This window comes from Ambystoma mexicanum, chromosome 3q (genome assembly GCF_040938575.1).
Source record: "Ambystoma mexicanum isolate Mex_15411 chromosome 3q, UKY_AmexF1_1, whole genome shotgun sequence".
NCBI lineage: Eukaryota > Metazoa > Chordata > Amphibia > Caudata > Ambystomatidae > Ambystoma > Ambystoma mexicanum.
The window spans coordinates 1,145,699,819-1,145,715,450 of NC_090926.1; the positions used below are offsets into that span (position 1 = coordinate 1,145,699,819).

The window sequence follows — 15,632 nt, forward strand, 5'->3', positions numbered from 1 at the left end:
AGCCCCTAGCAGGGCATCCTTAACTGTCCTATGTCTGGCGACAAGGTCACTGATCCAAGCATCCGCTGAAGCACAGAACTAGAACTGGGGTGTCCCTAGGCCGAACTGAGGGATGAAACCCATAATTAAAGTGAAATGGGAAGACCTTCATGGAAGAGTGATCAGAATTGTTGTATGCAAATTCCGCCACTGGGAGTAAGGAGACCCAATCGTCTTGCACCTGTAAAGAAAAACAACGTAGATACTAATCCAGGGTTTGGTTCTCCTTTCGGTTATCTCGTTGCTCCGAGGGTGATACCCGGATGACAAGGCTTGTTCAATACCGAGTAATCGACACAAATGGAACCAAAACAGAGATATATATTGTGCTCCTCTATCCGAGATGATAGTGGATGGAAGACCATGAAGGCAGAACATTTCGGACAGAAAAACATGTGCCATTTCATTGGCAGAAGGTAGTTTAGGGAAAGAAGTGAAATGAGCCATGTGCGAGTACAAGTCAATAGCCACCATTATAGTGGTGTATCCTCCGTAAGGGAGTAACTCCACAATGAAGTCCGTGGCTATCAATTGCCAAGGGCGTAAAGGAAGAACTGGTTGATACAGTAGACCAGGTGGCTGGCTGGCTGTTGTCATATTTGTTCTGGGCGCAAACAGAACATGCTCGAATATAAGCCTGGACATCTCCATGCATCTTAGGCCACCAGATATGTCTCTTAAGATTCTGCAGGGTGACCCTTACTCCTCGATTCCCCCGAGAAGGTAGAATCATGACAGAGGCCCATAATTCTGTCCCTAAGCTTGTGAGTGGGTATATACAAGGCAGTCCCCTTGGAGAGTTTGCCATCTTTGAGCACCAAACCCCACGGGTTATGGATGGAAAGGTTCTTCCAAAGGTCGTAGACTTGAGTCTCTAGTTGTACCTTCTCCAGGAGGGAGTCAGCATGGGCAACAAACACTGATTCTGGGAACATTGCTGGCAACATAACAGGCCTTTCCGGAGTGTAATCCGGATGCCAAGAAAGTGCGTTGGCGAGAACATTGGAAGACCCCTGGAGGTAGGTTATCTGAAACCGATATTGGGTGAAGAAATACGCCCACGAAGCCAGTCTGCTGTTCCTGCATTCCAGGCACTGTAACACCTGAAGATTCCAGTGGTCCGTCCGCACCTGCACAGTGCCCAGGAGGAGATGACCCCATTCCATGAATGCCTGACGAATAGCCAACAGTTCCTTCTCCAGAACTGAACAATTAATTTTGCTGCTTGAGAGTGTTTTAGAAAGGTAGGCTATAGGATGTTCAAGAGTGTCTTCCTGTAATTGTTTCAGGACAGCACAATGGCGTACTCTGAGGCATCTGTTTCGACCAGCAAGAGTTTATATACATCAGGTTGGCAAAGCACTGTATTTGTATTTTATTTATTCGTAAAGCGCACCAGGTCCAAGGGCATCCGGGCGCATGATTTAGGTTACAGGCATGTTATAGGGTGCATACCAAAGAGTACAAGGGAAGGGAATAAAGGCAATTTAAATAAAAATGCAATTTTAGAAAATATACAAGTACTATACATATTAACACGGTACCCGGCGTGGCCGTGTCCGTTCCCGTGTCATCCCCAGGGACGGGGGACGTGTGTAAAGGCTGGGCAGGCCGCGAGGGCTGAAAAGGCGGGGCTGGATGGATTCGTCTTCTCTTGTTCGGGGGGCTTCCCGCCGGGCCTGGGTCCGGCTCTGGCTCCTCTGTCGAGCCTGGTTCCGGATCCTCCGTCGGTGGTAAGGGCAATCTCGTCCTTATCTCTGAACATAAGGATTGTATTGCCAAAAAAATGGCCGCCGAGTTATCCTGCGGCTCCGGAAGCGACGGGTGACTAGGACCCTCGCCGGTGCCACCGTCACTCTCGCCGTCACCTTCGTCGGGATCCCTCCCGTGGGGACAGGCCTCTTCGACGCCCTCGTCGAGGCCCTCTAAGACTTCTACCAGCTCCTCCTCGGATGTTGTGTCCGTGTCCACAATGGCCACCGCCCCCCCCCTCTTTTTCCGCCGGGGTCTTCACGGGGGTCTTTTCGATGGGTCTGAAAGAGGCTTCCCTCTGGGGAGGCAGGGAGACTCTGGGCCTCAAGGTCACCTCCACTGGTGTAGCCTCCATAGGCTGCGCCAGGGCCGCCGCTACTTCCTCGATAGAGGCCTTGGCCGGGTGAATCAAGGCCTTCACCGCCTTGGGCGTGCTTGAGGCCTTCACCTTGGGGGTGGGTCACCGCCTCGCTCCCCCTCGGCTGAATCCTTCTAGATCGACCGGGGCCTCTCCAGAAGCTTACCCGGGTTCTCGGATTTCCTCTTCCCTGAACCAGAGCGTTGGCTCATGGTTGATGGTGCCGGGGAAGGCGCGCCCTGCCTGGCAGCCGAAGAGCCCAACCGTTCGGCACTCCCGGTGCCCGCGGACTCGTGATGCTTTGCCTTCTGTTGGGCCCCCGTCGCCGGGGCGCCCTCACAGGACTTAGAAGACCGCTCGGACTACTACTACTTCGCACCTGACGGGCTCTTTCCTTCCAGCCAGTTGGAGAGACGAAGGTGTCGGTCCCTGATGGTCCGTTCGGACATGTTCCTGCAAAACGCACAGTCCTTCTGCACGTGCGTTTTGTCCTCATGAAGGCAGTAGAGACAGTAGAGTGCTCGTCCTCCTTGAACACATTCTGCAGCTGGTATCCAGGGCAAACCCTGAACAGCTTTCCGGCCGTCGAGCTTCCTTTCTCCTGGGCCATGTTCGAGTAGGCTGCAGAAACTTCTGGAATCCTCCAAGAAGCGTAACTTGATGAAATCTTCACCCTTGAGGGGTGTAGAAAAATCTGACACGGATCCACATTAATCGGATGTAGAGACGGTGGAGCTTGAGGCTCTATTTGACCGAAAAATGAGAAATTCTCCTTCAAAAATCGCGAAAACGCAGCAAAAGCTTGAGAGCTAAACACGAGGACTCCAACACTTGAGCGTGCGGTAAAAATCTGAAGATGGCTGCCAGAGGCAGGGTTTAGGGAGAGGGCAGTCATTGGCAGGGGGCAGTATGACCCAGAGACCAGTGATTGGTTACTACTGAGAAAGACAGATCAGAAACGAAACTGATACTGATATGAGCATGTGAATCCATGCAAGACCCCATGCTGGAGAACTGGCACTTTTCTGGTTTGGCAAGCAGGATGTTTTCACTGAGTCTCTGTAAAACCTGTTTGACATGATCTTGATGGAAGGCAGGATCCTTGGAAAATAACAGACTGTCATCCTGATACACTATCACGAAAAGAGAGAGCATATCTGAGGAAACCAGGTCCATGAACCTCTGGAAGATGGCAAGAGCATTGATCAAGCCAAATGGCATGACCAGATATTCAAAGTGGCCAAAGGGAGTCCTGAAGGCCGTTTTCCATTTGTCCCCTGAGCCGATGCGAATGAGGTGGTAGACCCCCGTGAGATCCAACTTGGAAAAAAGAAAAAAGAACTGCATCCTGAAGTGCCTCCAGGATGTCAGAAATAAGAGGCAAGGCGTATCAGTGTCTCAGGGTAACGTGATTAAGTTTGCGGTAGTCCAGGCATGGGTGTAATTCTTGAGAATCTTTTTTGGACACAAAGAACAAGGAGGCTCCAGCCGGGGACTTGGATGGACGGATGGTGCCGTTCTCCAGGTTGGTAGCCAAATAATCCGTAAGCACTTTATTTTCTGGCGTGGATAAGAAGCATCCTCCCAGAAGGAATAATAGCATTTTCTGTGGTTTCTATGGCACAGTCCTCCGGTCGATGCAGGGGTAGAGACTGAAAAACAGCACTGGGGAAGACATCAGCAACTTTAGATACTCGCTAGGCATCTGGTTGATGTTGGACACAGACGTGTCGATGTTTGGGTTGATTAGGAGTGGTGGTGTTCTCAGATTCCGCTTTCCCAACCAAACATTGAGAGGCAAAATTCTGAGCCAAGGAACAACGAACCAGCAGCCCAGTTGATGGTATAATGAGTAACGGGACCGGAAGACAACGGTCGTCCATCAATACCTTCCACAGCTTGGATCTGTTCTTTAGCTTCCCTGGGTATTTGATGATGTCAAGGCCTATCGTCGTCCAAAAAGACCCACATGGCTCTGCAATCGACTAAAGCCGGGGATGGGAGTAGTTCCCCTGATGAAGATGACAAGGTAACCGGATGAATCACCAAAGAGGTACGGTGAGAAGGACCAAATGAGGCTGAGAAAAAGGAGTAAGTATCAACCTCCCGAAGCTGGGCTCTATTCAGGATCAGGAGCTGTCATTTTCCGAACGCCTAGGTTGATCGATGTGGCAGTTTGAATCATGTGTTTATCGGAAGCACAATAAAGGCTCAGGCCGTTGGCAAGCGGACAACCTCTTTCTTCCTGTGTGGGAGGGCCCCGCAATGCACCCATGTATGGGTTCGGAGTTCCCCTGTGTGGACTGTGGTGCTTCCCGAGGATTTGGATAGATAGGCAAGGGTTTCTGAGTGGGGACGGTTCTTTTCCGCCTTCCTATATTGCAGACTATAATCAATTTGTAAAGATAAGTCCAGTAAGGCTTGAAAGGAACTCGGGCGGGCAACACTTGCCACTTCATCCTTGACTTCTTCGTTTAGGCCCCTGTGTAACAATGTAAAACATGCTTCAGCTGACCAATCCGCTTCTTTAGCCAATTGCTTGAATCGTGTGACATGAGTAAGCATGTCTTCATTACCCTGCTGGAATTCGAGCAGTTTCTCCTGAGCAGAAAAGACTGTCGGGTCGATCAAACATGTTCTTGAAGGCTGCTATTGCTAGTCGTCGTAACTGACTACTAACGGATCCCCTGAGGCAACCATGGGAGCGGCCCAAGTTAGAGCGTTGTCCACAAGGTGAGCTACAACAAACCCAACCTTGGCCCTCCCTGTTGGTGGAGTAGTAGTACGGCTTGAATGTGAAATGCACTAGGCAAGAATCTAAAAAGGCTCGTAAAGTCTTTGGAGCTCCATCATATTTCTTCACGACTCCGCCGAGTGAAGCATTCTCTTGAAAGACAGATTCTCTGGACAGAACCAACTGTCTCAGGGCTGAATTCTCATCCTTGAGGTTCTGAACCTCAGTGGACAGTTCTTGCATTTCACGCAATAAGTCCTGAAGAGAAGGATCCATGTCCTCAGCTGCAGAAGTCGATTGGTTTCTCAAACTGATTCAACAACCAAAGAGCCAGGGCTCACCTGAGGAGACTTGCAGTAGGACTTCTTCAGGGATGGGTACTTGGTCTTTTTCACTGTGCGGATCTCGTGTAGATAAGGACAAGCTTCCTCCAATGTCACCCTGCTAGTTCTGACAGACCAAACAGGCTAACACTGAAGAGACTGACAAGAAACAGGAGAAAAACCCAGAAGGGGAAAAACATGCAGATTATTTAGAGGCGAGCTGCTAACACTGTGGATCCAGTAGTAAACGTTGAAACAACACTCTGCGGTAACGGCAGGATGCAGATGGACTGCTGCAGGTGAAGTGGGAGCCACACGGCATGGAATCGGAAGGAACTTTGGAGCAGGAGGGTTGCGGAACAGAGCCTCGGTGGGAAAGCAAGGAAGGAGGTAGGTAAGAAGAGGCTAGAGCGGGGAGATCCAGGAAGGGATGAAAAGGGAAAAAAACTGAAGGAACAGGGAAGAACGAGGAATAGAGCACTGAGCACGGAAGCAACAGATGCTAAGCAACCGAGCGTTGAGAGGCGAGGCTGCAAAGCCAGCCCGCGCATTTACTCTGACAACAGGAGAATCTGTAACAACTTGATTGTGGCCCGGCACACAGCAAGAACTGGCGACGGCCATCTTGGAAGGAGAAATGGGCATCGCAATGACACGACGGCCCTTCCAAACAGCCCAGAAAAGCTGTGCAAAGGGTGGCATGACATGTGGTTACTGATCCAAGGATTGTACACTAAGCCCTTGGGAACAGAAAGATGGTTCGAGCAACCAATATGAGGTTATCACTCTCACATGAGAACCCTCATGTTTGTTGATGAAAGGGCAGAAAAAAGTTACCAGAATACTGGAACCTTTGGACTGGTCAGTGAGGGCAAAGGTCTGCAAGACAGGATGTAGTAGTGACCCTACGGAAGGGCAGCTTTAAGGGTCCAGATCAGGAAGTGCCTTCAAAGAGCAGACGATTGAAAGCAGCAACAATGTCACTCTGTTTCCAGCTTAGACACCAGTCCAGGAGTTCAAATGAGGTGAGCAAAGGGATGCAGTTATAGATCAGATGGAGAAAGGGCGAGACTAGATTCTCCAGAGTTTCATCTGGAGGAAGATCAGGTGATAGAAGCACACTCGCACCAAAGATCTTCTGCACACCATCTTCTCCAGAAAATTGGAGGTGGGTTCAGGTAGGAAATGAGGAATGGCTTTGATCCCCACAGATATAGACACACCCACAGGGGGGCTGGGGCTATACCAGCTCTCCAATCAAAATCTATGCAAGGTTTTGGGGTGATCCACTCATGGTTTGATAGCCATACCCCACTTTTACTGACACAACCCAGTTCCCCTCAACCCCCACAAAAAAGCACCCATACGCAGGCTAATGCTGCTCTTAGATACTCATCCTTTCAGAAGCAGATGCCATTCACACAAACTAACCCTCCGGTGTTTCGAAAGGGCCCATATCAACAGCCAACACATCCATGTGAAATAAACGAATAACAGCCACAAACAAAATGGCTTAGTCAACCTTGGTAGCCATTCAGATCTAGTACAGGGAGCATTGTTGACCATGAAGTCCTCCTCAAAATCATTGCCAGGCTCACAGTGTTTGACACAACAATGGAGTGGTTCACCTCATACCTCTACAACAGGGTACACCTCGTTCAAATGGGTCCCCCAGTATCATTTAGAGTTCTGCCGGGCTCTATCCTGTACAGTCAACGTTAACCTCTATATGGAACCTCTGGTTAAACTCCTTACCAACATTCAGACACACCAATACACAGATGATGTGCAGCTTTATCTAAAGATTAATTTTATCATCAACATCCATCGACTCAAGCACTGTCTGTCCCTTAAGAGGAGATGTTGAGTTACTTCTGAAGCTCAACCATACATAGATCAAACTCTTTTCCTACGAAAACCCACGAAATATGCCCAAGTCCAGAATTTGCTGAATGACCAAACTCAATGATTTAAAGCCTGAACATTTACCAAGTGCAAAATCTATTGACTGTTCTCTCATTCAAAACCCACATCGCCAAGAACACAATCAGCATAGTCCGTGCTTGTGCTCCTCTGTAAAGTCAAGCCTTTAAACCCTGATCCGAGATTCAGAACAGTTCTCCAAACCCTGGTCATCTCCCACCTGGAAAATGGAAACTCCTACTCATCAGAGTCCCAGATACCACTGTGGCTACTCTTAAAAATAAATTCCAGCACACTGCAGCAGCCTCATCACAGGATAAGAAAATTCACCTCCATCTGGAAGGAGCTGCACCCCTTAATCACATGCACCATGTTAATGACTGCTAGCATCAACATAAAGAGCTAACAACAAAAAAACTGGGTCGAGAAACTCCTATGGAGGCCAACGCACCACCGGAACCACACAACTGAGGCTAGACACCAATAATTGCAAGAGGGAATTGAATAGGAAACAGGCATTCCCTTGCCATGCACCACCCGGTCTCTGGAACAAGTTACCAAGGCAGAGAATACTGGCCCTGTCCATCCTACAATTTAAATAACATTTCATGCATCATTGGCCCTTCACTCAACCTAATAACTCCCCCTTTGAAGTCTCCCCAATCTATTGCCCCTACCCACAGCTACACTGCTACCCCTGCACCCTATATGTATCCACCTGAATGTGTCTCCCCCTTTCTACATCGCTTTGATGTTTCCAAGCGAGGTTTGCACTTTATAAACCCCTACTTACATAGACAAATACTACAAGTGGCTATTAATATAGTAAAAAACACTATATGGCTGTGTAGCTAAAGGAAAAGAATATGGCTGCCACCAGACTGTGACTAAAACTTTCAGGGTGAATAGACACATCCTGAAGTCAAAAAAGGGCATGTTTGCAGTACCCCACCCCTTGAAGCACTATGGGCTACTTCAAGCAGCACACAAAACAGTTGCAACTTGAAGTGGAATTTATGCAAGCTGACAACATTCCAAAAAGCCAGCATTACATCGAGGGTACTGGAATTGTATGAGGAAAGACAAAAAGGAATTTCTGACAAGCCAATGACAGGTGAAGAGGGACTAGGAGGGATTTCCTTGTAGGATTAGATGCTTTGAATTCTCTTACTCCACCATATCATGGACTAGGTATTCTTCAAAAAAGAGGTTTTGAGTGTATGCCATAGACAACACAGGCCTGGGTTAATGCGTTCCCTGACTGTGCCAGCAATTAGTCCCCCTTTGCTCAACAGTGAGTGACATTGGTGTTGGATTCTTACTCGTCGTGTACCAGTTACTATTTAACCTCTGACACAATGGTCGACAGTGACGATTTATTCAAGGACGAGTGTCCCGCTGACAACTGGGTTGTTCAACAGGAAAAACTCTGCTAGGTCTTCAGGGGGAGCGCAGGTTAGCTACTGTTTCACATTTTTCACGCCCATGTATCTTCATCTGTCGTTGAGGTTTTTTTCTTCGTAAATCCCTCTTCAGAGCATATCGGCCCAAAATGCATGTGCAGATCGTCCGAAAAAATCCTCCAGAGCGGATATTTAGGGGCCCGCACAGAGGTAGACAAAAGAAGCATCTCTGCAAGTCCTTAAGTGTCTTGGTACTAAACCCAACCTATCAATTGTAGACCCAACCCATCAATAGACTGGGCAAAAAAGCTAGTTGGGAACATTATTACTTTTCTTTTTTAATTTCGTTTTCTAGAAAAAACGTTTGCCATTTATAGTTTCCTATAAAAGCAAAGTGTGCTATTTTTTTCAAGTTCTATATTCAACACTTTCGTGTTTTTGCACAAAGATCAAATGGTTTTCTTTTCTAAATGATGCTTAATTTTATTGCTAAACATGCAGAGGAGTGTTTTTACAGATTTCCACATGTGCTGTTCACAAAGCTTCTCCCCAAACTCCAAACCCTGGGAAGCTTTAGTCCTCCGATATGTTATGGGAATATCAAGGCATTTGTTGAGTGTACAGATTTTCCACCTTCTGAAAAGTGCTTTTTCACACGATTATCATTCAAGCAACATGGAACGTTCTAGTAGTTGCTAACGAAATCGGGCAACACGCCGTAGCCCAGTGCACTTATCTATACGAAAGCAATCATTTATTCCCAATTGTAGGTACACCTGTTTGGAGAATACGTTCATATTAAATATGTTGCCTGTGCGCAGAATTGCTGTGTAATTTTCTGTAATAAGTTATAGTAGTTGCAACCTACTTTTCTGGGATGTTTTGTACTATCATTACTGTAATCATCACCTTTGACAGTGATGGTTTGCTCTGAAGGAGTTGGTAGTCCAATACATTTGGCAAGCCAATGGTTCAGCAAGCACTCCTATATTGTTCTTACATCTACTATGGCCGTGAGAGTGAAGCCCACTTATACCCATTGCCACAATGATTCCATTACCCCTTGATGATGCACTTATACACTTTATCAACAGCAGAACACACATGTGTATGCCATGCCAAAGTGACAATAGAAGAGCTAAACGCAGATCTTTTTACTGAAGAAAAAGAAAAGCATGCTGCACATGTGAAGATGGTTACATGATAGATAGAAGAGGGGGGTTACCTGTCAATGGCGAGGGCTTGGAGAGTGTGTTGTACTGATTGTGCTGGTAAGAGCTGTTGTTACGGGAGCTGAAGGCTGGAGACGAAGCGATCACCAGTTCCTCTTTGATGATGCTGCACTTCGGATGGTCCTCTGGCAGCTCACTCAGCCTCTGCTCAAGGGAATGCCTGAGAAGATCCAACTTCTGACTGGATTCACTTAAATTGGTCTGAGCCTGCCAGAAAGAGATTGGTAAATATTAGCTTATCATTTATAGAGATCCATTATGACAGGTATACTAGTTTACCTTTTGCAACAATTAATCGACCTCAGATTCAGAATTACCAATAAGGCTCTGTGTTTTCTGTTTTTCACAGAGTTGACAACCAGTTGGTTTCCTTTAAGTGTTTATTCATAAAAGACGGAAAGAAATGGAAATGCAGGGCTTTTTTTTTCCATCCCATGATGTTCACCCCTTCAATACACGTCAAAGGCTGTGCAAATAGGAAGCATGCAGAGTGTAAAGCCATTATATGATTTTCCTGAGAGCCCTTTTTAATTGTTGCAAAGATCAGTCTTGGGTCTGGAGTAATTACAGGATCATCTGCTTTTTTAAGAAGCATGCATTGATCTTATTCCATCCATTATTTCACTACATGTGTTTTAGTAAGCGCATATGTGTGTGTGTGTGGGCTCTTTTTTAAGGAGGAGGAAAAACATTTGGATCATTTTGAAACATAGCAGTCCGTCTCTACGAGTTAAACAGGTTTCAAGAAAAGGCAAGCAAACGTTAAGTGGTTCTCAAGGTTGTTATAACTAATAAATACACACATTTACTTATTTTAATTTGCAGGAGCCAGGTTCTGTGGAGTACAAGAGAAACATTGTCACATTTCTTTTGGTTGAGACTGTATTTAAAACCAGTCCTCAGAGATTCTGGTGTTCGTAAAATTAATCAGGCTATGCTGCTTTCAACTTATTCTCTCTTCCCCATTATGACATTCGCAAAGGTTCGATACAGCCACAGCACGTGTCTGCTGAGAAAGAAGTTTCGGGCCAGTAGCTAGGAGAATGATTGCTTCTTTCCCTTTCTATTCTACTGTAGGTGCCAAGGTTGCGAGCATTGCTCTCCTTGTTTTAACAACTTGAGGAAGGCTTACAACATCGAAATGTACGGTTTTAATTTATTGGTTTATGAAAAGATTATTTGTGAACTTAAAGGTCTGCATTTACCGAATAATAGTATATTGATGAACTATAGCAGTCCATCTCCATGAGCTAACCAGGTTTCAAGAACAGGCAAGTAAACGGATGCAGCACAATCTGTCTGCACAAGACAGAGCTGCGTTGAAGCCACTGAGCAATGATCCAGATGTGATAATAAAACCGGCCGCAAAGGAGGAAGAATTGTGGTTTTCACAGCGACACAACATTGGAAGATGGTAATGGACCTTCTGGAGGACGAGACAAATTACAACAGATTAGATAGTGATCCTACACCTGGGATTAAACATCTGATTGAGGATACTACTGGATATGGATATCACCAGCAATGGATCACAAGAGATGAATCTGAATACCTCAGTAACTCCCAGGGGCGAGTTCCAGCATTCTATTCCTTACCTACAATTCATAAGGACCAAAGGAACAACCCTGGGAGGACCATTGTTTCAGGATGCAGGCGATCATGAAACCATTATACAAGTTCATAGATTATTTCCTTAAGCCATTGAGCCACAAAACCATCTCCTACTTGAAGGACACTATGAATGCCATTGAATACTATGAAAATTAACCAATCGACCCTACAGAAGAACTCCAGGTTACCATGGATATTAAAGCGCTTTATACTAGTAGACCACAAGAATCCGCAATTGAATGCATCAGAGAACATCTCACGCATCACCCGACAAGAAAGATCGCCACCGAACTTCATCTGTGTATTGCTGACTTTGCCCTGTCAAAGAATTTCTTGATGTTAGATGACATCTTCTAGCTGTAAATTTGCGGAACTACGATGGGCGCAGCTTTTGCGCCCAGCTTAGCCGTACTATATATGGCTGTATATGAGGATGCATACGTATTTGGTAACAACAATCATAGGATTAAAAAATGGAAGAGATACATAGATGACATCATCTTTGTGCGGTGAGGAGATCAATCCAGCCTGACCGAATTCCACGAATGGCTCAACAGCAAAACCTTGCAGCCAGAATTGACAATGTCTAACAGCTCGAGTCACATACATTTTCTTTACATCATTATGCAAACCAAGGAGGGATGACTGTTCTGCAACTTGTATAGGAAAAGTGCACACACAAATACGCTCCTTAATTTCACTAGTTACAACACCAGAAGCCTAAAAGAAAATCTTCCATATGAGTAGTACCTTAGCATTCGTAGGAATTGTACAGACGGCACATTTTCAATTTCACACTAATGAATAAGGATGATAGGCTAAGAGCCCAGGGTTACCCGAAAAAACTAGTCAAAGATTCCAAGAAGAGGGCAAGGCATACCCCACGTGATAACCTTTTAACACCACGAGAACAAGACATATCTAACAGCAGACTCACCTGTGTGACTGCATTTTGCCAGAGCACAGCCCAAATTAAGTCACTAATTAAAGAACTGTAGCTCATTGTCCAACTACCAGGAGCACCCATACCCCGAATGGCAATGAAAAGATGTAAAAATTTGAAATAATAACTGACACATTCTCGTTTAAAAAAATGACAAACCAGGACTACTTTATGGAACTTGAGAAATCACTGAACATTACCGTTGTGGTACATGTACAGTGTGCAGGTTTACAAAGAAGATTATATCTTTTGAAGTCAGAGAAAATGGGCTATCAGAAATGTTTCGAATTGTTAAACCACAAAGGTGTTATTCGTCATCCAATGCTCCTGTGTCTTGAAGTAAGTAGGTCTGACGAGCCACTCTGAATAAGAGAATTGGGGAACATTGGTCAAAAATAAGATGCAAGAATCACACGGCACCTATGGTGCCACACTTAATTGAATTTCAACATGGCCCGGATGTTGTGGTGCCACCAGTAATGTGACTAATGCACTTTTGTAAAAAGAAGCATGGTGGTTCGACAAACTACAAACCCACACCAGGGGCGCCTGAATTAACAGCTTCCATTGTATACCTAGTACCAGGTTCTTGGTTCTGTGTCTGCCAGTTTGAATTTGCCCTCAGGATAAACAGCAAGGATATGGGACTGTAGTACATTGTGCATAACTGCCTGTTGAGTGCATCAATGTGATACCATTTGACTTTTGCTTTCCACCCCTTTGGGTCAACAGACTTTGGCACATTTCAGCGGGCACAGGAAGCCACTATAGAGTATTTACCATAACTAACTGCTGCCATTCAAGATTGCTGTGCCGCCAATGATCTTTGTCTGAATGCCAGCAAGACGGAGATCCTCCTCATCGGCACACCTTCACCATCCTTTCCCCTCAGTCTCTGGCCGGCCTCCCCTGGCCCTCCTCCTACCCTCCATCTGCGAGGCTAAGAACCTCAGGGTCATCTTTGACTCCACCCTTTCCTTCTCCGCCCAGATCTCTGAGGTCTCTAAAAAGTCAAATTTCCTACTGCACCTCCTCAGAGGTACTCTGCCTTTCCTCTCCTTCCAAAAGAAGCTCATGGTATCCCAAGCTCTGGTTCTCTCTAGCTTGGACTACTGTAACAGCTAGTTTCTAAATCTACCTGCCTCTACTCTCCGCCCTCTGCAACTAATCCAGAACAGGACTGCGAGACTTGTCCTTGGCCTCAAGCCCTGGGATCGTATCTCCAGCTCTGAAATCTCTCCCTTGGCTCCCAGTGGATGCAAGGATTAAATTCAAAACCCTCTGCATTGTCCACAAGGCTTTCTGGGGCCTGGGTCCAAAATACCTTCAGATATACCTCTGCAAATACCTCCCCTCTCGAGCTCTTCGCTCCTCTACCTCTAACTCCCCCAGGGTCAGTCGCTTTTCAAAGAAATGAGCTGGGTAGATCTCCGTCTTCGGCTGGAGCCTCCCTCTGGAACAGCCTCCCTGCCACTCTAAAACTTGAGGAGAACCATCTCCGGTTCCAGAAGCACCTCAAGACCTTCCTCTTCATCTGCCTTCGCTCCCCCTCTCCCCTGCTGATCTGTTCTCTCTTGGCACCGTGCACCTGGCCAACCTCTGTCCTCCGGGCACAGGTACCTGCTCACCCTGCCACCCTCCCGCACTGCCTCCGGGCCACCCCTTGCACTGGGGTCTGTATCTGTACCAATACAGCCCCCCACCTTTTCTTCCTGCACTTATCAGACCTACCCTGCCTGCTGCCTTAAACCTAGCACTTGCAAATTGCTGGCTGCACTACCACTGTTTGTTGCCTTTATTATTTATTTATTGTTATTTCTGTTTCTCCTCTGCTTCACACTTTCCACTTCTCCCCCTTCCATGCACTTGCGCATTCTCAATGTCACTGGGTCTACTAAGATCGCCGTTTTGTTCTCCCCTGTTCCCCTCCCCTGCCTTGTCGCGCTCTGAAACACTTGTATACGAGCGCGAAAGAAATAAATATCAATATGAGTACACACTCAACCTACTCTCACAGTGCCTGGTCTACGAAGGGAAAAGGTGTTGGGTGAGCCGCCATTTTATCTGGCCCAGCAGCCATTTTGCTTTGGTCCGTGCCATGTGCTTGCGTCGTGGAACTTGCTGAGCTGGGACCAGCTTCCACCAGTATGCTGAGCGGTGGTGGTTGTGGCCTTCCCTGCACAACAGGTCGAGGCCTGGTAGGCAGTGTCCTCGGCTATGCTGCCACTAGTACTCCGTACAGGTGCCCCCTCAGACATGAGTGAAGTGTTAGGGCATAGCTCCTCGGGTTGGGACACAGCAATAGAGCCGTGCAGCCCCTCAATCGTAGCACTGGTAAGATCTTGCAACCCCTCCGACTGCTGCCCAGTAGCTGGAGCAGCCTCAGCGTTCTTGCTGGTTGTAGGACCAGAGAGGTCCATCGCGCTTGGGTACTTCCTTGGGAAGGAGTCACCTTTGCAGGGTGTGGAGAAGAACAGGGCTCCTGCCATGGGCCTGGTCTTCTGCTTCACCGTCCCAGCCGTGGTCTGGGCAAAGCCACCAGAGGCAGGTCGGATGTTGGGAAGGGACCATCACAGGCTGGACACCTGCTGAAGTCCATGGTCGTCGACATGCGCCGGAGAGGAGTGTGGCGCCAGAGGACAGAGCAGGACCTAATATTTGAAAAGACAAAAAAAATAAGAAGAGAAGAATACTTCTCCGGGGAAGAGCCCATGGAATTACAAGGCGGGAGGCCTAACCCAGGAGCGCTGGTGAAAGCGGTCTGTTCCAGTCGATGCAGAACAGAGGACTGGGGAGTGGCGCCGGTGGGCAGAACTCCCAGGGCCACGCCCCACGGGCATCTAAATTTAAAGGGGAAGATGATTTTCAGGTGAAAAAGGTTCCATCTCCCATCCCTAGCGAGGGACGCCCATACAGTATGGAGGAAAGGGGACGGAACGTAGGAGTATGATAGTGTGTTGATCAATTTATACTCTGTATTTTGCACATGGTTTTGTTAACTTGCTTGAGGAATTTGCACCTTGCATTATTAGCACTTTAAGTGGCCTTAAAGCTGCTGAACATTGCATCTTTTTGCACACTGTGGATGTACATGTCATGTGATTTTACCCCATGTGCTGTTTCTTTTTAAAATGTATACTTCAGCTGACAATAGGTGTATTGCAGCAGGTATCTATGGTTCATAGTCATAATGTCGAATTCAATAATTTCGAAAGTCAAAAAGTCGAATCCAAAAAGTCAAAATTTTTTTTTGGTGCTTTTTTTTTTTAAATGGGGGGGATTCCCCACCCACCCTCCAACCCCCCTTTTTTACA

General features: G+C 46.8%; 1 protein-coding gene across 4 annotated transcripts in view; it reads right to left on the reverse strand.

Annotated features, from left to right (window-relative positions):
- Positions 1-15,632, reverse strand: part of LOC138447689 (serine/threonine-protein kinase N1-like) — a 1,645,716-nt gene that overhangs the window by 782,972 nt on the left and 847,112 nt on the right. For all 4 annotated transcript variants that reach the window (XM_069603962.1, XM_069603960.1, XM_069603961.1 and 1 more), the window contains one exon: positions 9,758-9,971. In XM_069603962.1, the coding sequence (XP_069460063.1) occupies positions 9,758-9,971 (214 nt within the window). The remainder of the gene's footprint in view (positions 1-9,757; positions 9,972-15,632) is intronic.